Source organism: Thermobia domestica, chromosome 18 (genome assembly GCF_964235325.1).
Source record: "Thermobia domestica chromosome 18, izTheDome1.hap1.1, whole genome shotgun sequence".
Classification (NCBI taxonomy): Eukaryota; Metazoa; Arthropoda; class Insecta; order Zygentoma; family Lepismatidae; genus Thermobia; species Thermobia domestica.
In genome coordinates, this window is record NC_137471.1 from 3,784,738 (window position 1) to 3,809,270 (window position 24,533).

At 38.2% G+C, this 24,533-nt stretch overlaps 1 protein-coding gene across 1 annotated transcript in view; it reads left to right on the forward strand.

The window, feature by feature from the left end:
• Arms (Ankyrin repeat-rich membrane spanning) overlaps window positions 1-24,533 on the forward strand; it is a gene marked incomplete in the record, with an annotated part of 380,241 nt that overhangs the window by 247,596 nt on the left and 108,112 nt on the right. The window contains 1 exon segment of the mRNA XM_081746181.1: window positions 19,074-19,160. Coding sequence (XP_081602307.1) covers window positions 19,074-19,160 — 87 coding nt within the window.

The following is a 24,533-nucleotide window of genomic DNA, read 5'->3' on the forward strand; positions in this document are numbered from 1 at the left end:
ATTTGGATTTTCAGTAGATGAAAAATATGCATGGAACACAGGAAGATTGTGCTGCCATCTGTTGCTAAAGACAACTGCTTTCAAACCACCTTAACAGTTCAAGCTGCTTTAACTTTTAAAATATATAATTAGAAATATAGAATGTTTTATCAATATCCGGATTAAAAACAGATTCTCATCTCCTCCAAAACATGACGATTCTATAATAATACATAGCATCCCTAATTTAAACAAAACTAAAAAAACAAATGAAAGCTAACATTTATAAAACTAGAACATTTCTACTTCATAAATGTGACCTCGTAAAAGTTTACACTTGAAAATAGTTCTCTTATACAAAATTTACACTCTCAAATAGTTACTGTTAGACAATCTCTTTTGTTCTAAAAATTCACAAACTTCTGACAGTAATGAGGTGTTGCTTGTAACCCCACAGGCTTTACTAGAACCCTGACTGGTCTACTGGTCAGAGCGCTCGCCTTTGGAGCGTGCGGTTGTGGGTTTAAATCCATGGAGTCCGATGGAACGCAGTGGTTCGGAGCTCACTTTAACATAACTGTAGGACCTATCCTTATACACTTCCAAACTTGTTTAGAATGACAGTCACAATTTAAACAATAAACAAGCAGGTTTCACAACACTTATGTGCTAGTGCTGTCTGTAAAGTCGAAATCAAGACATTGACATGGACTCTTCACGAAATACCGTTTAGACTCTTCTTATTAGTTATGACAACGCACTGATATATATATATATATATATATATATATATATATATATATATATATATATATATATATATATATATTTTCATTGAACTTGCTATATTGCATGTTGTATACAATCTCAAGAATGGACATGCGACACGAAATCAGCTATCCATATGATGAAATTGCGCAGTAGTTCACCCAGGTTATCGGAAAGCTGAGAAAAACACCACACAAATTACGCCACGTTAAAAAATAAATAAATAAATAAAAATCTAAGTATAGTAGGATGCAACATAAGATTCATTTTCTTGTTTTCTTTTGAATATTTGAACATTTGTTTTCGTATTAAACATTTTCTTCTCTCTAAATTTGTGGGCTGACGTGCAAATTCATATGCCAAATAAACAAGAGCAAAGAAGGGGAAACCAGCTAAAGAAGAGGGTTTTATTCGCTGAAAATTCGACTTGCAAAGGACAAAAGAAAGAAGATAGAAGGAAAACAAGTAAATCAATGACTATAGCATCTGTACCAAAGACCTTTTAGTTAGCAACAGAATGCTAGTACCCTAATAAAGCATTATGTACGTTGATTCCTTCTTTGTACCCTTCCGTTGAACTGATAAATAGGTATTTTAGGGTGCAGGCTAGCAGACGGGGCCCCATTACTTGCATCATAAGACCTTAGAATGTAACAACACAATATACTTCGACGTTTCTTTGGTTATATTTTAATCTACACTCAGCTTTCTCCTTTAAATTTCTTCTAAGGTTATTGGACAGAATGAAACTTTTATTTTATTTATTTTTCACCTACATTCAGCCTTTTCCTTTAAATTTCTTTGGGTGCCCCAAAGAGCGTGAAACGTTTACTTTATCTATTTTTCACGTATATTCAGCTTTCTTCTTTATATTTCTTTGCCCCCCTCCCCCAGGATAATGAAACTTTCATTTTATTTATTTTTAACCTAAATTCAGTTTTTTTCTTTAAATTTCTTTGCGGGTCACCAAGAGAGCTAGACCCTAAGCTATAGCTCATTTAGCTTATATGGTAGTCCGGCACGGATTATTTTTATTAGATAGATATTTCTGTTGTTTCGTCCGTTATTTGGTGTAATATTGATTGACAATTAACTGCGTTTATTTTTAGGGAAGATGTGGATTATAAACCTTGACGGCCCTTGTACGGCTCATGCTAACCATGTTCTTTAGTAATTATTTTTTACCTATTCGTCCGGGGACCCCCATAAAGTGGGGCCCGGGGCAGGGGCACCGCTAGCTCCTCCCCTTACGCCGCCACTGAAGTAGGCCATTCTCCAAAAATGCCTGAAGTTGAACTTAAGAAGTAAATGAATTATAAAAGATCAGGTGTTCTTTCACTGAACAAATTCCAGTTTCATAATGGCAGAGCCATTGAACTACTTCGTCTATCTAGAAAACTGAAATCAAATTTTCCCAGCCAGAATAATGACTTCCAACTTAAGCATATACGATTGTGTTTAAAACAGACTGAAATTTTTAAATAGCGGGCCAGCAGCTGCAGGTGGCGTGCTCCGGCTGCGCCGTACGCATCTTGGTAAAATAATAGTTTTTTATTGGGTTCCATTCAGTTAGTTATCAATAATGACACATTGAGTGACTGCATAACCTGATCGTCGGATTAGTGAAAAAGCATCAATGAAAAAGTTGGAAGAACAGCGCGTCTGTGTGAAATTTTGCGTAAAACTGGTGAAAAACTGTCATGATACATTCCAAATCCTTAACCAAGCATAGAAGAGTGACTACATGAGACGAACACAGTGCTATGATTGATTGGTTTAAGCATTTTACGGAGGGCAGAAGTTCGGTTACCGAAGGTCCAAGGACTGGATGACCTTCCAAGTTAACAGACGACTAATATGCCAAGATTATTTGCGCTGTAATTAGTGGAAATTGTTATTTAAGTGTTTGAAGGTTGTTGAAAACTTTGGTATTAGTATCGAAGTTGTCATCAAATCCTGAGTGAAAAATTTGCAAGTTATTTGGTAAAATACTGGTAAAATTTTTCTACTCCTTAAACTCAGAACCATTTTCAAAGAACGTCGTACTCAGTCGACAGGGGAAATTCACGAAAATGAAAATGCAACGACAATATTGCCCACTATCGAAAAAGATGGTTCCCAGCAGGCGTTCCGAAGTTGGAAGAAATAGTGGTAACGGTGTGTTAACAGTAGAGGAGAGGACTTCGAAGGAGATAGAGGTTGATAGTTTGTAGAATGAGCAATAAAGCAAGAACAGCAAAAGTTCGGTCTTGTTTTGAACACACCCTCGTATTCCTCTGGACAGTCACAGAATTCCTCAAAATTGATTTTTAATAAGTAAATATGGAGTTCATAGGAAATATATACCCTCTACAATGTTCTTTATATAAAAACGCCCGTGATCATATTTGCGCCAATATACCTACTTTTGTAAAATATTTCTGCGAAAGTTCTAGACACAATAACCCAAAGTTATCATGATTTAGTGACAGATAACAGAATTACATAATTGATTGGCATATTTTCTTATTCTGAAGGGGAAAATTTCATAATGAATCAATTGACACCACAAAAGTCCTCTCAACAGACGGAGTAAAGAGAATTATGGATGTTGCAAAAGTGCGACAGAGAATTTTATTTCTCGGAAGGAAAATAATATTACTCGTAATTATATTACAAATAGTTACCAAAAATAATGAAAATACCTTAATAAATTACAAATTATGTGAAAATATTTTAATATTAGATTGGTGCGAATGAAATATCCAATTTGACGCTTTGGTGTTGAAGCTCACGTCAGCAACACAACACAAGGATGGACTAATGTTACTAACATCACAAACTGTAGACATCAAGCAAACAGCCTAGTGTACAAAAAAAAAAAAAAAAAAAAAAGCTTCGTTAAACAAGGTCGTATGAAAATACACCTTTTGAGAAATTACACAATTCCTGGTGATTTTTCTTTACTAATTCAAATCGGGACATTCTTCACATAAGCCACAACAACAAAATTTTGTTTGGGCTAGGAATGGCGAGTAAACGCACTATTCGCCGCTCGTTTGTCAAATTTCGTCCTGATGACATAGTATTGCGATCAAAATGACTTACGTGGACACCGACCACCGTTGTTCGGATGAGTGCCCAGGAACACACCATGGAAGTCCTGTAAGAGTGATTCATTCCAGACGAGTTAAACATACCCTATACCACTGTCGTTCGATGTCCTCATGCAGTTGATAAGGTGAAAACGTAGGAATCATGAGCGCCACATGTGTTCATATCGGCCAACAATAGTCGCCATCTGAAGCAGTGTAAGAAATAAGCAGGAAAGATTCCTGCATCGGATTGCCACTTTTATTATTATTATTATTTTTTAACGGATCTTCTACGACAATCGTAAACAGTCATGACAGTAGTTGAACTAACTAACTCTCTGGCCTATAGAACCCGGAGGTTCAATGCCGCGTGCACAAAAGCTCTCCACCGACTTCTATCCTTAACTAACTGGATCCAGTTTCTACTTTGTATTCCTATGTCAACAAGATCCATATTAATATTGTCCATGTCGTCCTGTGTGCGCTTAAGTCTTCCTAATGATCGCTTTTCGATTGGATTTCTAGTTGGAACTGTGAAAGCGTTCCTACTTTCTTCCATTCTGGCTACATGACCTATCTACCGGAGCCTCCTAGATTTGATGACCCCTAATGTTTGGTAAACGGTATAAATTATTTAGTTCCTCGTTATGAAGTTTGTGTCATTCCTAATTTCCGTTCGTCTTGTTCCGATTATTTTTCTCAGGATTTTATTTTCAAATACTTTCAGTCTGCGTTCTCCTTTCAGAGAAAGCGACCATATTTCGCAACCATACAGCACAACAGGTATGATTATAGTTGTATCTTGATCAAAATCCAGGATGGTTTCCAAAACCTCTAGATATTGCTGATATGGTGATCTATGGTGGGGTTGATCCATCATGCTTTTCTCTGTCGGGGCGATACCATCACTGCGGATCGCTACAATGCTGAACTCTGTAATATGAATCACAACTTTGCTTGCAAGAGTGCAGAAATCGTCAAAGACACGATGTCCTCATGTTACACTTCAATGTACGCACAAACGTTGCTCAAAGGACATTGTAGATCCTCATGAATTATAGCATGCAACCCTTCCTCATCCACCGTATTCTCCTGACGTCTCTTTCACCGACTAGTTTCTCTTCTGGCGTCTCAAGCACTTTTTGGGAGGGAAGATCGGTGCAACGTGTGGTTAAAGTCTTCTTCGCATCGGAGACACCGTACTTCTTTCGCCACAGAATCCAATCATTTGCGGAGCGATGACAAAAATCCGTGGTTCCAGATGGCCGGCGAGTGTTTTGATTAACCAGGTATTGTGTTATTTTTTCCCTTTCCTTTCGAGGTGACGCACTTCTGTGGACATTTCATTCTCACCAATCTAATATAGTGCAATGCAGCGTGGGATTTAGTTTGTTGTACAGCTTGTATTCATCACAGAATTGAGAATCGAACTTATGAATCGTTTCGAGACGAACAGTAGACTATTCATTTTGTATATACCGTGATAGTTAAGTCATTCCTTTACAATCTTGTAGCCTATGAATGATAACTAAATCATTCCTTGACAACCTTGTAGCCTTTATAAAATTACTGTTGAATCTTTCCTTAACTACCTTGTAGCCTTTATAAAATTACTGTTGAATCATTCCTTGACTACCTTGTAGCCTTTATAAAATTACTGTTGAATCATTCCTTGACTACCTTGTAGCCTTTATAAAATTACTGTTGAATCATTCCTTGACTACCTTGTAGCCTTTATAAAATTACTGTTGAATCATTCCTTGACTACCTTGTAGCCTTTATAAAATTACTGTTGAATCATTCCGTGACTTGTAGCTTGTGTATGTGGTTCTTGAATCGTTGATTGACTACCGTGTAGCCTATGTACCATGATTGCTTAGACATTCCTTAACTACTATGGTTTTGATTCACTCCTTTACTAACGTGTAACCTATACACCCTAGTTGGTGAATCATTTGTTTACTACCTTGTAGCCTGTGTACCGTATTTATTGAATCATTATATTACTACCGTATAGTTTTTATACCATGATTGTTAAATCATTCCTTTACAACCGTGTAGTATGTGTATCGTGACTATTGAATTATCTCTTGTCTATCTTGTAGCCTGTATAGCATGATGGTTGAATCATTCTTTGACTTGTAGTTTGTGTGCTGTGGTTGTTGAATCATTCCTTTAATACCGTGTAGCCTATGTACCGTGATTGTCGAATCATTTCTTTACTAACTTGTAATCTTTCTACCATGATTGTTAAATCATTCCTTTTCAACCTGTATGCAGAGGTTGTCTTCGATCTATGGTGACGATTTCAAACTGCATTTACCTTAAAAGAAAACATGTCGCTACCATCGAGAGAGCTCTGTTTGGTAGCCCTGCATCTGGGCAATTGCCCGACAGTGAAGTTTCCACTGTAGGAGACAGGCATGCAGTGTAATCATCTCCATCTGAAACCATTCCTCCTGACAGGCTTTCCATAGCCCTTGAACGGTACGGGGTCTCTTGTGAAACAAGGCTCGTTTCAGGAGACCAAAGGCGCAAAAGTCCATCGGTGACGCATCAGGGGACTTCAGTGGAATGTTTGTGAATGGAATAACACGAATTCCGGTTTCTGCTGCCATTTGTTGGAGAAAGAGCAGGCTGAGCGAGATGTGTGATGTCTTGTGTTGATGCACACACGGTTCTTGTCCCTTCCGTAGAGATGGGAAATGTCATAACTATAAATGGTGCCCAATAATATTCCGAATTCCCTTTCGTGCTTTTGGCTACACGATGTATGGTCAGCTTGCCCTGGTACGAGTATCCAGCAATGATCATAAAACTTGTGCCAAAACTTTCCATGCATTCAGTGGACCATCTTTGAAAGTCCCTCGCACCTGTCGATCGATAAAAAATTGCACGTGGTTTGTGACAGTCAGCCAGATAAATATATGCCTCGTCCAATGTTACAACAAACTTCCACTTTTCACCGGCCAGGTACCGCTCATACAGCTTTCGACAGTTGGTGCGAGGTTCTCTCTCTCTCTCTCTCTCTCTCTCTCTCTCTCGCTGTGTGTGTGTGTGTTTGTTTGTTTGTTTTCCTTACTCAATCAAAATCCACCTTTTTTCTTCTGTTTTTTCGTGGATATGTTTTGACAAGAGCTTATGAACACACCTCTTTCATCGCATGACCAACCTCAAATCACAGTGTGCACGGTCTTCAGTAGTGGCTGTAGGCGCTTCGCGATACTCCTCTGTGTGGGTGGATTCTCTCTGGTGAGTAGAGCCCCGACTTCCCGAATTCTAGCTCGTATGTGGCTAATGGCAAGCCGGGGTTTGGCCTGTTTCTTCCCCACAGAAATCATTCTACACCTCGCCTTACCTGCCCGTTTCAATACCTGTGGTATACCGTTTTTGAATACAGCGGATTCACGCTGCTTGCACAGTTTGATAATGTCACTATAAATGTAGTTCACGTCGGAAAGGGCAGTTATGTATCCCTCCCAATAAGCACTTATTTTCGGCGGCGTTTGTCCCGGTATGCATTTGCCACACCTGTCATGCACAGTCAGTTGTCCAAGATGCCCACATGACTGGTAGCTTCCTTCTCTTCCCGCTTGGTGGTGCTACACAAGGTATGTAATTTCGTCGCCATAGATCGGAAACAACCTGTGTTGCATGATTCCTTGACTTGCAGTCTATGTACTGAGTTGTTGAATCATTTCTTTACTACTATTTACCCCCATACCAGAACATGCTGCGATCTGCGATATGATCGCAGAAAATTTGCCGCGCCTGCCAAAATTGCCTGCAGAAAAATTGCCAGAGAATAGCCAAAAGAAAAGTATAAAAACATACCTGCTATGTGTAGATGTTTTAAATGCACGGACGGCTCGCATAAATACAGTTTGAACTATTTTTTACGTCGTGTAAAGCGTATTTTTAACAGTCATAAGTGTTTCTTCTTAAATTGATCATCTTGCTTTTTATTTTCGAATTCTTGCAGAAAAGTTTTGACTTACAAAAGCTTATCGCAGAAAGACGAAGTAAGTTCTGCCATCGGGCTATTTACCTTGTATGTTGGTTCTTAAATCATTCCTTTACTACAATGATGAAACCGTGACTGTTGAATCATTTATGTACTACTTTGGTTGTTGAGTCTTTCCTTCACTACCTTGTAGCCTATGTAGCTTACAAAATATTGTATCAAATATTAGTCTGAGTAGGACTTAACACAACTAATAAAACTTGTAAGGAGACAAGTTTTATTTTCCTTTGTATAGGTGAATATTCTCTTATGTCGGTTTCAATCTCAGACTTATAAAAAATTAAAATACTATGTAACATAAATGTCAAGTGTCTGTCATTGCGATACTCCGAGATTTCTACTCTACGATAATTGGCTTGCAGTTTGTGATGAATAATTTAAAAGTGCAGGTATTGTTCAGTGCAATCAGAATGTCAATAGCTGGTTCCTATTTATTTAAATCATTTTGGATATCATGTTTGGTTCGAAGTCTTTTGACTTTGACTGTATTTTTCGTGTGACTTAGCGTGCACAAGTTATACATCCCAGTACTCAGTTCTTTCTTTCTTTCAGTCACCTCCCTTATGGGAGATTTATAAAGGAAGTCCCAGCCATTAGGGCCTTGTGGACTATATCACTATATTTGTTTTTAATTATAAATTGTTTCAAATAAGTAAATGTACTAAAATGGCACGAGCCAAGATGGCCGAATTGCCTGTTTTAAATGAAATTGTTTATCACACTATTAATGTAATAATACTGTAGGATAAGCGGCGCATTAACATATTGAAAATGTATATAATATATTAAAATTGTAACAAATAATAAAATTGTCCAAAGTAATGAACTGTAAAGATTTAAAATTGAATAAAAAATGAGAGCAAAGCTCTCCAATACTTATTGTTTACAGCGCCATCTCTTATCCCACCAAAAAGTAAGTCAGTAAAATATTAATATTAGATTGAAATAAGTCTTTACACTGAAAAAAAAAAAAAAAAAACTTCTTTCCGTTTCAGTCAGATATTTCGTTTGATTTGCTGGAGTTATAAAGAGAGTCTGCTGTGGTGGAGGATATGATGATAACTGCTGCGTAAAAAATTGTTATGTGTCGTATAAGAACAAGTTTGTTTTTGTGATACAATATTTTAGTGTTATGTAAAAAAAAAAAAAAAAACTCATTCAAAATTGTTAGCATGTTTCAATGTTATTGTCATTTCTAATGATATTTTGGAAGAGAACTGGAAACAAATGGGATGAATAAACTATACAAGAACTTTAGTTTTCCATTGAACATTTGTTAGTCTTCATGCTAAGTGTGTGTATGTGTGGAAGTTTGATGGCTAATATGACTGATCTTACGAGTAACAAAAGAGTGAGTAAAGAAATAAATTGAGTTGAACAATAGTTAATTTCAGTTAGAAACCATTAGAGAAATTAGTTCGATAATGTTGTTTTTCTCTTACAAATCTAGAAATATTTGTACAGTCGACAAGGAAAGTTTTTATCTGCCCATACATGCCCTTTTGTTAAAACATTCGCTTTAAAAAAAAAGTACTGCCAGCACAGCAAAAATAATAGAATTTTTCAATATTTTTTTGCCAGACTATTACACAAGATTGATAGGGTTATATATCCGACCGATTTTCAAAATGTACTTACCCTATGAAAAGCCATTCCGTCAGCACCGGTTGTATTCTGGCGGACTACCAGCATTACAAACTACTGTACTGTCAGACATCCAGGGTGTCTATCGGTCACGAAAGTCACGAAAAAGTCACGAAATCAGAAAACGGTCATGAAAGCCACAAAAAAAAGTCACGAAATTTAACTTTTGGGTCTCGATTTATTTAAACTGTACAAATGTAAATACAGATTGGAAAATTTTGTTCTATAAAACGTCAAAATTCACCACCAAAAATGTCTATAGTCGGCTTTAGACGCTACCAAATCGCAAGCAAAGTACGTTTCTATCGCATGTATGAAAATTCGGCCTAATTTGTACTCAAATTCGCTCATGAAAATGTTAGGAAATTTTATGGTTTGGTAAAGAAAAGGTCACAAATAAAACACAGTTCTGACCAGAGCAGAATGAAATATATTAAAAACTATACTTACAATGTGTTACAGTTTCAAGGACCTAACGTCCTCTTCATCAGACACAAACACTCTCCGTCCTCAAAGAAACGGTCACGAAAAAGTCACGAAATTTCATTTTGGAATTTCAGTAGACACCCTGACATCGCAGTTTTCTCCGCAATACTATATTGGAGCATAGGAGTAGGAATTCTACTCCATTCCTCCCTGCTTGTTTGTAATGGACCAATGACAGTATGGGAGCGTGGATGTTGTAGAAATCATAACGTAGAAAGTCATTAGGTTAGCGGTAGAGCTTTTTATTTATTTATTTATTAAATAGATTCCCAGATACAGCATAATTTTGCCTTTTATACAGGGAAATGTTAATAAGCAGGAAAAAATAAAAATAAAAGTATATATCAACAACAATAACACCAATAATGTCAACAAAGAGTGCAAAAGTAATACAGGGTGTTTGAAAAAGAACTCTCTAGTTTTAAGTATAAATTTAATTGGGAAATGAATGAGTATCATGAAAGAGAATTCTTTCAAGTTTTGTTTAATGTTGGTAGACTTCAACTTGGGATCCATTTGTGGCCCTGCACACGTAGAGACGAATTTCCACTTCTCGCCACGTATTCACCAACATTTCAGGTGTAACTGTTCCGACCGCCGCGACGATTTTTTCCCGTAAATGATTGATGTCTCTGATATTTTCACTGTACACAACATTTTTTATGTGGCCCCAAAAGAAAAAAGTCCAGTGGAGTTAAGTCTGGGCTTCGTGGTGGCCAAGGTATTGGGCCAGCCCTGCCTATCCACCTTCCTGGAAAGCGTGTGTCAAGAGCCGCACACACGTGGTTACTGTAATGAGGTGGGGCGCCAGCTTGTTGGAAAACACAAGCCCCTTTTCCGCCTCAATATCATCCATTTGAGGAAAGAAGTATTCTGTCAGCATGTTATAGTAAACGTCCCCGTTTATTGTTTTTTCTACAAAAATGAAAGGACCAATCACACGATCTTTCATCAAACCGCACCAGACATTAAGTTTGGGAGAGTCACGTTGATGCTGAATAACTTCATGTGGATGCTCTGCCCCCCAAATTCTGCAGTTACGACGATTAACTGTTCCACTAACATGAAATGTAGCCTCATCAGAAAATTGAATCTTTTTTAAAAAATTGACATCATCAATTCTGTGTAGAAAGTCAGCAGCAAACACACACCTTTCGATTTTATCAGTAGGTTTGATTTCATGTAACAGTTGCAATTTGTAGGCGCGCAACTGAAGTTTTTGTACGCACATCATACACAGTACCTTTAGGCACTCCTAATTGTAGACTACGTCTGGCCAATGACTTCTTCGGGCTCCGAAGACAAGAAACACGGATCTGTTCAACATCATCTTCAGAAGTTTTCGGTCTACCTGGTGATTTTGCTTTTAAAACACTACCGGTTTCCTTGAAAGACTTTAGTCAATGACGGATAGTTTTTGCTGTAGGTGGTTCACCACCATACTCACGTCTAAAATTACGTTGCACTGTTATAACTGACTCAGTTTTCACAAGCCAAATAACACACTGCGCTTTCTGTTGCGGAGTACACATTGTTGGTGAGTTGCTCTGCTATGCACACCTACCTGGACTGAACTAAGGAAACAGAAGGAAAAGCAGCACTGGTGCCGTCTCAAGGTCAAGCAGACCTGCCAACTGCAGGGGAGCCAAACTTGGAGAGTTGATGAATCAAACACCGTAAACTAGAATAGAGTGTGTCACTTTGTACAGATTCTAGGACACATTAAAGCTAGGGAGTTCTTTTTCAAACACACTGTATTATTGGTCAGCATGCGTTTAAAAAAAATGATCTGTCAAACACCGCATAACTCGAAAAAAATGTCTACATCAGTTGCTAGATGATTGTGGTACTTCGGTACCCTGTGAAAAAGAGACCTCTGTATAATTGCCAACCTAGGGCAGGCAAGATGGAATAGGTGGGTATTCCAGGTTTTGCAGGAATGGACACGTAAATATAGTTCTTAAAGAAAGGTTTCCGATCTCAAGTTGTCATTAACTATCTTATGGAGAAATTTCAGGTCAGAGTTATTTCTGCATACTTCCGGAGTTTGAATATTAAGATGTTGCGAGAGTTCCTCCTTAGCTAATATTCGAAATGCGGGAACACGAAAGCGTACCATTGCAATAATAAAAATTAAGAATCGAACCAAGTCTAGAGAGATGTATACGTACGGCCATTGCCCATATAGAAGAACAGTATTCGATCGTGAGCGCTATTAGAGTTTTATAGAATGTTGCTATTGATGGCACAGTGCGTAGTTTAGTGAATCGGTAAAGTTGCCCCAACATACGCATTGATTTCTTAACTATTAAGATGTAGTCAGAGAACATGAGTTTTAAATCAAAGACGACACCAAAATCATTATGACGAGCAGAATGTGTTATAGGGAAATCATTAATATGGTAATTAATATGTTATAGGAATTTCATGAAAGGAATAACATGGATTTTCGTTTTTCTGCTCCATGTTGTGATAAAAATGGAGGGTATGGGTTGACGCTTTATCCATGCGGGTTCACTGCTGGTTCGTGGTGGCTCCGTTTAAATGATGGATGTCTTTCCGATATTGTAAGGCCATGATGAGCTTCTGAAAATAGACTGTTATTCTATCACGTCTTCCCTTTATAACTGTATCCGGCTACAATCTCTATTCTCTATTCTCTTCAGGAGTTCCTCCGTGGCTATGCGGTTAGCGTACGCGCCTTTGGCGCGGGAGACCCGGGTTCGATTCCCGGCGGGAGCTCATGTGGTTCGGATTCCACGTTAATCAGTAGGTCCACGTCCTCGTTGCTGAAAAGGGACATTAAAATCAACTCAATCAATCAATCTATTCTCTTCAGTTCCTTCGTCAGGTATGTAACGGTAGGTGATTGCCCGAAGTTACCATTACGCATGATAAACGTAAGCCTCCTCCAATGAGACTAGTGCCTTTTGTACAGTTTGTCGTACGTTCAATAATGTGGCCTGTAGAAAGTTGTAACTTCCCCATTATGTACGCACTGCAGGCCAAGATGGCGACAAATGACGTGGTTAACAGTCGATGCCACTAGATTCAACGTCTGGGCCGTGTCAAGTTGGGGTATTAGATTCCCCTGGCGTACCATTCGATGAATTCCACGAAACACTTAGGGCGACACTTTCGCCAGTGACCTCAAAAGTGTTCTTCGTTGGCAAAAGATTCTTCAGTGGTTGGTTGGCTACGATGTCTTTAGCTAAGGTGACTCCGATACTTACACAATTTCTCAATACTATTTCACTATTCGGTCGTGAAAAATGTCTGTAGAAAAGAACCATGTTGTACCATTTCCAATAACGATTCACTTTCTGCGGCGTTTCAGTACCGCTAACACGACACTCTGGTACCTGGAAGCTGGGATACGACAGTGATAGCGACGTCGATTTCATGTTCCTGGTTTAATTCCATGGGTGACAGCAACGTTGTCAAATCAGCAGAGTTAACATCTTTTTCAGCACTGGGGCTATATGAGAAGTGGACTTACAGCTTAACGTGGGATACCAATCACATGAGCTTCCACCTTAATGCATTAATGTAGGTTTTTTTTTTTTTTTTTTTTTTACGCATATTCTTTGTAGGGGCCGCAGTGGCTCAGTGGTAGAGCGTTCACGTCTGGTGCTTGTGGTCCCGGGTTCGATCCCAGACCCCGCCAAGTAAACTTTGTGGTGGACAAACACTGCGTGCGTGGGTTTCCTCGGGGTTCTCCCGTTTCCTCCCACTTTCTTCATTCCACCATTTCATTCATTACTCATCATCACCGTTTATTTTAGCCTCACCGGCATAACCATGGGACGCAAAACTCAAATATTTCATTTCATTTTTTTGCATATTCTTTGTACAACTAAGAAAGAATGAATTATTACTTTGGCGCGTAATTTCCTTTTTCTCTATATTTTGTTTGTACAAATGCTGCAGACATTCTCGAGCCACTTTTCAACGAGAGACAAAATCTCAAGAAGTACGTGATGGACCGCCATCAATTTTGGCCAGGGTGTACAGCGTCAAACGGTAGAAATAGGTGCAGGTGATTCGTTGATTCAGGTGATTTTCAAATAAGTAGTAGTAGAAATTACCTTTTCCGTTTTTAACGTCAATCACTATAGAGCAAGAAATTATAGATAGCGAGAAGCTGTTTTCTGCAATCGATTAAGCGTTCCAAGAATACGTTACATCTTCGTTCTTAACTTTCTACTAAAAAACGGAAGTGATAGAAATTCATAACTGCTTCCAGTTTCAATATTGATATACGTAAAACAAGAATAATGGGAGAAAGCGAGAAGCGGTTTTCTGACTCGATTTTACGTTCTAAGATTAGGTACCATCATTTCTCTTAATCTTCTATTCAAACCGGAAATGACAGAATTCTACAGTTCCGGTTTTAATGTTGTTCGCTATAGAGCAAAAATTGCCATAGATGGCAAAAAAATGTTTTCTGCAATCAGTTATGCGTCCCAAGAATCTATTCCATCTCCACTCTAATCTCTCTACTAAAACCGTAAGCAGTAAAAATCTATTGCTGCTTTCGGTTTCAGTATTCAGTAAATATCATGCCATACAAACCAAACTCTGTCAAGTGGTGTACACGTGACACTGCTACTTGTTAAACACTGTTTTGTTACATCCAGTGGCGGCGATTGGACGTTAAAAGTGGGGGGAAAAGACTTGATGTAAGGTTGTATAACTAATAGGATACTATCTTTTTTTTTGTTTGTTTGTTTGTTAAAATACTATATATCGTATTTCATATTTTATTAAGTAAATTGACAAGTCCAACGCAAGTAGGTACTAGCCCTTTGTACTCTTAAACAGAGATTTGATTACTTGCTCATGAACATCTTAAAATACAAAGCGGCTGATTAATATATTGAATCCTTGTAAGAAGTGAAAGTATGCTGAAATTGTTGCGTTGCAATAGGTTAATTTTTGGGTTATTTTCCGTGGTAATTAAAAGACAATTTCTACAGCTTTCTTAGCTCCACGCGAGGATAACTATCACGTACTCACGCAACGGCGAATAGTATATGGCACCATTTTTTCTATGAACCAATACTACGTACAAAAACTTTACATTTCCAAATGAAACTATATACATAAATGGGTTACATCAAAAAAGTAGGGGGGGCAACTACTCCCCTTTGCCCCCCCTCTAATCGCCACCCATGGTTACATCCTACTAAATCTTATGGTAGACAATAAGTATACTATTAGGTACCCCTATTAAAGGCTTTGGTACGGGCTGTGGAGTGTCTCTATGTTTTGATCACGATCTTTTTTTTAGCATATTGTTGTAATAGGTTATCTCCTTTTCATCACCCGTGATCAACCGCTTTAGTAGTGCCTTGAGTTCGTTGCGTTTCAGCGATGATCCGCAGATGGAAAAATTGATCAATTAAATGTTTTGAAGTCTGATCATGTGGCACCCGGACACAGAGATTCTTTTTGTATCTAGCGTTTTCCAACTGGTTTAACGTTGTTTAGTATTGGATATTAGGGTTTTTGGTGACGTCATGACTGCTTGCTTGCCGGTCTTGCTGATTTCAGCCAGAATATCTTCCACTTTTGCTATGATTGGGCGCCTGTTTTGTTCATCGAAATTAAAGGCCGCGGTGGCTCAGTGGTAGAGCGGTCCCGGGTTCGATCCCAGCCACCGCAAAGTGAACTTTGTGGTGGACAAACACCGTGTGCGTGGGTTTCCTCGGGGTTCTCCCGTTTCCTCCCACTTTCTTCATTCCACCATTTCATTCATTACTCATCATCACCGCCTCCTTTAGCCTAACCGGCATAATCGTGTGACGTAAAACTAAAAGATGTCATGTTCATCGAAATTTCCAGAACGAAAACGAGAAAACCATCATTTGGCTGTTGCTTTTTATAACGTATCTTACCTATAAAGAGCACAAATTTCCTCACTGCCATGCACAGGATTTGTGCCTTTATCCATATAAAATTGTAAAATGTATTGCAGTTTTGCGGAAAGTTTATTCATGTTTACGGCGCAATATCTTACGCTTGATTTTAAGAATTCCAACACATTTTACACATCTACTAGCTTCAGCTGTCAAATTACGTTAAACCTGACCCGCTGCGACTTATATGATTTGGAACACTAACGCCATCTCGTGAGCAAAAGACTCAATACTTTTTAGACTACCTTAAGTGTCATTTTAACCAAACTGTTCCTAACTTAGGAATGAATTAATTAATTCGTCAGGACTGTTTTCAATATCTTGAAAGAAATTGTCTGTTTATATATTATAAATGTTGTCTGTCTGTTCAGAAGTAATGAATAAACATGTTGGGTGGATGCCATTTTTTTTACTGTCGACTGTACAAAGAGCTCAAAAACATTATGGTTGATTAATTTGTTTCATGCTATTTTATAAATGCTTGGCCTTTTTTTTCTACTACATTGGAAAATGTAAACGAATTATAAGGAAAAATGCGCTGGACTTAGTAGGTTTGTAACATGGTAAGAGTTGTAGTACATATATAATTAAAATATTGTAGCAGTGTCTGTAGAGTGTCATTGTTTTGTTGTTAAAATTATATACAGGGTGCTTTTCCAATTTATATTACAACATTTGCGAGATTCTCTATTCACGAAAACAGCGGGAAAGATATACGTTGACAGAAGTCGCAATCAGCTTCTGTTTCTTAAGTTAAAGTCTCACAGTGTGTGAGGAAAGTAAGTTTTGAAATTATATATAAAAATATCAGTGATATTAAAGCAGCGTAGAAAATTGTAAAGCAAATCACACTCGCATTTGTCAGTGGTATCTAATTACAGAAAGAAAATTGTATTGATGGTTGGTATTTTACATATTGATATACTTTTGTTAGAAAAATTGTTTGGAACTTTACTTTCTTCGCAGTTCCTTCCGAAATACTCTCAAGATTTTAAATTACGAAAATTACGCTGAAAGCAACGAGCAACAATTAACTAAATAATAATAATAATAATAATAATAATAATAATAATAATAATAATGTATCAGTCAATAAATAAAGGTAAACAAAATAAATCGTGGAAATCTATAGGTTTCACTGAACACGTGTAGGTAGTGTCATCGCGTGAGCGCAGGCAGCTGTTTTTAAAATAAATTCCTTTTTAAGGAGGGAATTTATGCTTTTGAAATTCACGATAGATTCTAGTGTGTGTATGAATATGTATACATGAGTGCTAACAGTGTTAGGAGATCGATGTAACATTTTAAACATGAAATACCAACATCCAAGCTCAGCGTCGGAACGGTAGCCTACGAACTGTTTACACAGAACGTAACATATAAACAGTTGACATCATTATTAAAAAAAGAAAGACAAGTCACTGTTTATACAGAAGTTGCTTTGGGACACGGTGCAGTGCTGTAGGGAAGAGAATTTAGTTATTAAACTTCGAAAAATTACTTGTCACTGGATCCCGTGGGTACAATACTTGCTATAGGAGTTCGATTCCCGGTGGGATCTTGTATGTTTCGGATCCTGCGAAAAGCCATAGGCACACAACTCATACAGCCTCACTGCTGAAAAGGACACTAACTTGAATAAATCAAGTTGCTATAGAACACAGTGTAGTGCAGAAAATATTTGCAACGTTAAGCTATATAAAAATTTGTCGCTGTGTTCCGTGGATACAGTGCTTGCTCTAGGACACAGTGGAATACAGGAAATGATTGCAAGGTTAAGCTATCGAAAGATTTGTCGCTGTGTCCCGTGGAATAATACTTGCTATAGGACACAGTGGAGTGCAGGAAATAATTACAAGATTAGGCTGTCGAAAAATCGTTGTCGCCAGAAAAATTACGAGACCACATTTATTGACACTGAACAAATCTATCGAAAGAACACCACTCAAGAACTTTTTCAAAGATATCGAAAGGAAGAAAATAATTTTAAACTGAGTATTGTGATTAGTGATGAAAACTAGAACGATTATGAACTAGAAGCGAAATGACAGAGCAGGTAGTAGCATCGTTTCACGTAGCTTTAAAGAAAAAAAGTGTCCATCTGTTAACACCGTCCTCTAAAATGCAGAAAGGTACATTTTGTTGAATTTCGTGAACCTAAGAAAAACATAAATGCCCATCGTTAAGTTCAAGTACTTCGCAATTTCCACTGTGCGTTGTGGAATAGAAAGAAAAGCACCATTCAACAGGATAATGCACGCCCGCACTCTGTTGAATGCATCGGGGAGAAAATTGTGGAAAATGGGGTGGGGAATTGCCTCACTCTTCCTACAGTCCCGACATTGCACCCTCTGACTGTTCGGTTTTGTACAAGACCAGTTACAAACCCAACGCTACCAGATGCCGGAGGACATATAAAAGATAGTGCAGGTTAGGTTTCCGAAAAGTTGAAATGGAGTTCTACTGGAAGATTATTTTTAAACGTTCAGAAAAGTAGCATAAATTTGTGAAAAGAAGTGAAGACCTTGGTGAAAAGTAAAGAAAAATCTACAAATTAAAATTAGTTTCTTTTTCTTTAATAAAACCAAAACTAAATTCATGAAAGACTTGTTCTTCATTACTTTCAGTATAACCTTAGATACTATTCATTTGTTTAAGTGTATATTAAAAAAAAAAAAAATCATTTCCTGTAAAGAAAATTGTGTCGTGTACCCTTACAAGCTATTTTCCTACATATGTCGAAATTTCTAACTCGCAAAAGAAGTTAATTCCGACTTTCCTTCACTTTTTTTTTTTTTTTTTTTTTTTTTTTTTTTTTTTTAAGAACAACCTGTTGAATGTTCTAACGTGAGTTTTTTTTTTTTAGCATCCTGTATGTACAGCATGTTTTCAGTAATTAGAGTAACAATATTTGTAGGAAATATTACTTTCGCTTAAGTATTGAAACTGTGACGAAAATGTGAATAATTTCCAAAGGTTAACATAGTATAGTAACGTTATTAACGTAGATATTGTATATTATGTGTAATATGCTAAAGTTTGATTAGTAGAATTAAGATTAAAGACACATTAATTTTCAAGATGTCTTTTCTTCCAGTGATATAGTGCTTCGATGCTGTTAGTTGTTAAATGTAAATATTACGAATAAGTACTATAAAATGGTTATTATTCTTACAGAGACCCCTTATCCCTAGTTTCGATTCAACTATCCAGCAATATCCAATGTGGAGAACAGGAATCCCACCCCCTACATCCAGTTTCGCCGTAAGTTAGATTATGTTTGGGTTTATTTTCATTCTGTCTATACATCGCAAGGAATAAAATTTATTTATTTTATTTTTATTGATTGCTTTTTAACCTGCTAGAATGTGTGATGCGAAGCAGAGTCTTTTTATTAATTTAATGCAGGTTGTGTCTTTCAGTATGAGCATCAACTTTGTCATCTTAGCAAGCCGTTTCAACTTCCTGTAAAACTATGTCTACCTTTAACACTGCATTTGTTTCTATCTAGTTTTTCTGTGATATTGTCGACGTGCAATTGTTGTTTACCATGCCTTACTTTTAAAAAGCATTTCCTAATTTACTTATACTTACGATGAGATGCATATCAACTGTTTAAAAAGACGTTCCTCTTACTTCAAGGATCCTGCAAAGTATATTGCTGAGAACTGTTTCAGAGCACTTCTAAGTCCTTTGTCAGCGCACCAAAAGAAGACTCGCTCTCGTACATAAATGATATGCTTAAATGTAGACTAATTATATTCTGAGCAAAACTATATATTTTCATTAAAATTCAATACGTGTCACAGTTTCGCCAACTAACTCTTTGGCTTCATCAGACACTATGTGATACGTGTTGAATTTTAATGAAAATATATAGTTTTGCTTAGCAAATAATTAGTTTATATTTAATTATAACAAAGTAAAGCTTCTACTTATGGAAAATATCACAAATGATAATGTTGTATAGGATTCTGTCCTTATCCATCCTGCAAACTGAACGGATGGAGCATGCTTAAAAACTGATTGATATTTTTCTTATTTTTCCAATATTTATGAAACTGGAACTCCTTAAATATACTTTGTTTGCTCAGGAAAAACAAAACCAAAAAAAAAAAAAAAAAGGCTTTTAAATTTATTTCACTACAGTCGGTACGATAAACTAATTGAAATATCCGTTCTTCGCACCAAGAGAATATGTTCATGGAAGATATTCAAACCTTTCTCCTCCCCCTTAGGACATGCATGTGGGATGAATTTGGATTTAAACGCCATCGAGTGTGTTATTATTCATCTCAGTGATCCCGGAAACGATGGATTGGACACTAATATCGACCAGTTTCGATTCATGCCATCCTCTCCCCCATGCCAATGGGGAATGGGTTTGGACTTAAAATGGCATGGGGGGTGTCATTTTTTGTCTCATTGACCGAAAAACTATGAATCGAATACTAATATCGGTCGTTTTCGATTATTTTTACATATCACCCTTTCCTCCTCACGTCGAAAACCTAAATTAGACCAGGGTTTATTCAACGGGGTCTCAGGGGGGCGCGGTGGCTCAGTGGTAGAGCGTTCACCTCCGGTGCTTGGGATCCCTGGTTCGATCCCAGCTCGCGCCGTGTGGACTTTGTGGTGGACAAACACCGTGCTCGTGGGTTTCCTCGGGTTTCTACCATTTCCTCCCACTTTCTTCATTCCACCATTTCATTCATTACTCATCATCACCGTCTCCTTTAGCCTAACCGGCATAATCGTGGGACGTAAAACTCAAAGATTTCATTTCATTTTTTCGACGTTGTCTCAGTGGTAGAGCGCTTACCTCTGGTGCGTGGGGTCCCAGGTTCGATACCCGATCAAGTAAGTTTGTGGTCGACAACATCGTGTCTGTGGGTTTTCTCGGGGTTCTTCTGTTTCTTCCTACTTTCTCATTCCATCAGTTCTTCCATCATCATTCATTTGCCTTAATCATGGTCTATCTTAGCCTAATGGGCATAATAGTAGGACGTTAAACTGGAAGTTTTCATTTTTCAGTGTGTATTCTTGTTCCGGAGATCATCAAAATCAGTGCTGATGTCTCAAACGAGTTCAATGTCAAACATCATTATATTAATTTGTATTTATATAAATAAGGAGACGGTTTCATACATCATGTCATTTATGTAGCAGCGAGTCGTCTTTTGGTTCTCCAACGGAGTGACGAGTGCTCCGAGACGATTTTTTTTTAAGATGTTCGAAGTAGGAGGAATGTACTTTTAAAATTTCGATGTTTTTTTGTCACTCGTCTTCACTCTTCACTTCAGTCTTTTTAAGACACTATATGCTACGATTTTACTTCCCTCTCCTGATCTATGTAGTTCTGTAGTAAGTAACCCTGAATAAAAATTTGTAACATTAATGTCCGATCTTCGTCACGTAAATAATCTACTCTGCGCACACTATTGCCTTGATTTATTTTCTATATACATTTTTAATTTGTTAATTTTATAATCTGTTATTTATAAGTGGATGGTATACGAGGGTGATTCAGAAAGTAATACCTCCAAGGCGATACCTTCATTTGTGTTTGACGTTAGTACCTATACAGATACCAGTGGAAAGCTTGCAATGTCAGCTACAAATGGTGGCATCATCTTTCAACATAATCCCCATTACGGACAACACACTTGCACCAACGCGAAACAAAGTTTTTCATTCGTCGGCGAAGAATTGTGGTGGCTGTTGTCGACATCATTGTCGAACTGCTGCTTCCATCTCCACGTCACAACTGAAGCGTTGGCCCGTAAGGTGATCCTTTAGCTTAGGGAAGAGTCAAAAGCCGTAGGGTGCAAGATCCGTACTATAGGCAGGATGAGGCAGAATGTCAACAGCACTGTGCCAGCAGATGGGACAACTTTTAACTTTTTTTTGCAGAGGTGGGAACGTATGGCGGTACTTCCGTCGACTAACGCTTCGTTTCCGGTTGGTAATGGTGTATCCAAGACTCGTTGCTGGTGATGAATATTCCTGAGCGCACAACCTTCCTCATTCAGATATTCAGTGACAGCCCGCTGTTTGAACCAGACGTCAGCACGGGATGCCATGAATTGCTCCATTACTCTGGAACAAGAAGAGATAGGAAGGTGAAACAAGGGACATTCTATAGCTTAAACATCAGTGCATTAATAACAGACAGTTCAGAATGCTTGCAGTACTATTGTCCAAGTAGTGGACTTGGAGACATTACTTTCTGAAACACCCTCGTATATGTCCTATTGATTGCCTATATTTTAGTGAAAGCAAATTGTATATATTACATTGTTATTGCTCTAAATTTGGCATTTGACGCTTTTAAATATCTTTTGGAAAGGTCTGTTCAACATAAATAGATTTATTGTGATAAATGTTACGGACTTCAACGTCACTTATTTTTGTTATGATTAGAAAGAGTAAGGTCCAAAATGTGAATTGACATGACGGATTATAATGAGGCTTAAGATTGAGGGAGGTTTGGACAGATGCTTACCTTTCGCGAGTCACAATATATTCCTAATAATATTAAAACCGTAATAAAAATTTTGTGTCTCATTAATATTATCCAATCTCTTAGGTATTGTCCATATACAAAATGCGAATCGGTTTGTATCCGACAGTTTGACAGCGCTGCTGTTGCCTGTGTAGTTGCACCAGAAATGTGAAACCGATGACGTTATCACTGCGGTATCTCAGCTTCCAGCTACCGTAGTATCGTCCTGATACTCAAAATACCGCCGAAAGTCAACGGTTATTGAGAAAGTTACATCATGGCTCTTTTTCGCTTTTTTTTTTCTTTGTAAGACCGGGAAAATGGTTTAACCATCGAAGTGACACAGCTAAAGATTTTTTTTTTTTTTTTTTTAGATTACCAATGAGTGTCACCTGACATGCTTCGTAGAGTTCGTCGACTTGCAAGTCAGTGCCGAGAAAGTTTCCCGCAGGGAATCACGTTTGTTGCCGAATACGGTTATGAGGGAAAATTGGAGGTATCCATGGTTATATCAATCTATCGAGAAGGTATCCCTCGTATGTATGAAGCCAACAAGAGCCAGACGCGAATTTGCATGGACAAAGCATCCAGTCACAACGCCAGATCATCCCACCGATTACATCATAACATAGAGTAGGAAATAGGAATCCATATTATTCCTTTTCATAACATCCTGTAACTGTTTAAACCGGAAGTACTAGTAATTTTCAACCGCTTCTGTTTGAGTAGTGTTCCGGATGGTGATTTTCTCTTAAAACGCTGAATCGACTGCCCCGACCCTCACTAGCCTTGGGAAACTCGAGGGGAGGAATATGATATAATTCATATACCAGTACTGTAATGTATAAAGGTAACCAAGAAAGTTATGTCGCTTTTTCACCCACTACCTTCGAACATCGATATGTTACCTAAGACGTACCTCGAAGATCAAAAATAGTCCCCATTAGCATCGACGATCTTCTGCCAACGTTCTGGAAGACTATGGATTCCATCGCGGTAGAACTTTGGCGGGCTGTGAAGCGATGAAGGTATCAAGTGCGTCTTGCACCTCTACTAGGGATTTGAACTGGCGTTCTCTAAGGTAATTGTTCAAGAAATGGAACAGGTAATAATCGGACGGTGCAATGTCCGTGGAGTATGGTGGATGCAATAGTGTTTCCCATCCAAGGCATAGAATCGTGTCCCTAGTCATCCTAGCCACGTGGGGTTTAGCCTTGTCCTGTAACACGACTCCTCCTTTGTGATTCAGAAGTGCGGGCTCCGGAGTTTTGAGTTTTTCTTGAACATGGCTCTACTGCTGACAGTATACAGTTACATTGATGCTCTGACCAACTGGTAGCAGTTCCTGGTGCAGTGCTGATTTCGGCTGTTTTGAACCTGTTAGATAGGATGATAAGCAATGATGACGGCGCCGTGGAGTGTCGTACAGGACCCACTTCTCATCACATGTCAACATCCTGTCCAGAAATGACTCCTTTCTCAGACGAGACAGCAAAGAAACATAGATATCTCTCGCGTTACCTTCTGGCCCGGACTCAAATCATGTGGGACCAATCGACCTAACTTGTATTGCTTCCCAAGTTAATGGAGGTGCTGCCGAATGGTTTCTCCACTCACACTGAATTGTAGTCTCAGTTCCTTACATGTCTGGCCAATATTCACCTCAATTGCTGCTTGGAGATCTTCATTTTGTACATGTGTGGTCTTCTAGCATGTGGTGCGTCTTCGAGTGTTTCGTCACCGTCCTTAAACTTGTTAAATCACCACTGCACTGTCCGCATAGTCACGGCACCCTCACAAAAGGTCTGGCATATCTTCCGCCCCGCTGCAGCGGCGTTTGACCCCAGTTTGAATTCTACAGCATATACGCCCTTATGACGCTCTGTGAAGGTTCCATGTGCACTCTGTCCTTACGCAATTTCACGGTATAACTGAACTGCCACAACGAAGTACTATGTTGGATATACTCACACCAACAACTGACCTTCGCCTTATCTGTATTCGCATTCAACTCACGGTGTGAGGACCAATTGAACACAAACTTCCACAAAAAGCGACAGAACTTTCTTGGTTACCTTTATAGCTTTTTTGCAGTGATAATTGCGATGTCAGGCAATAGTCCATAAGGCTGT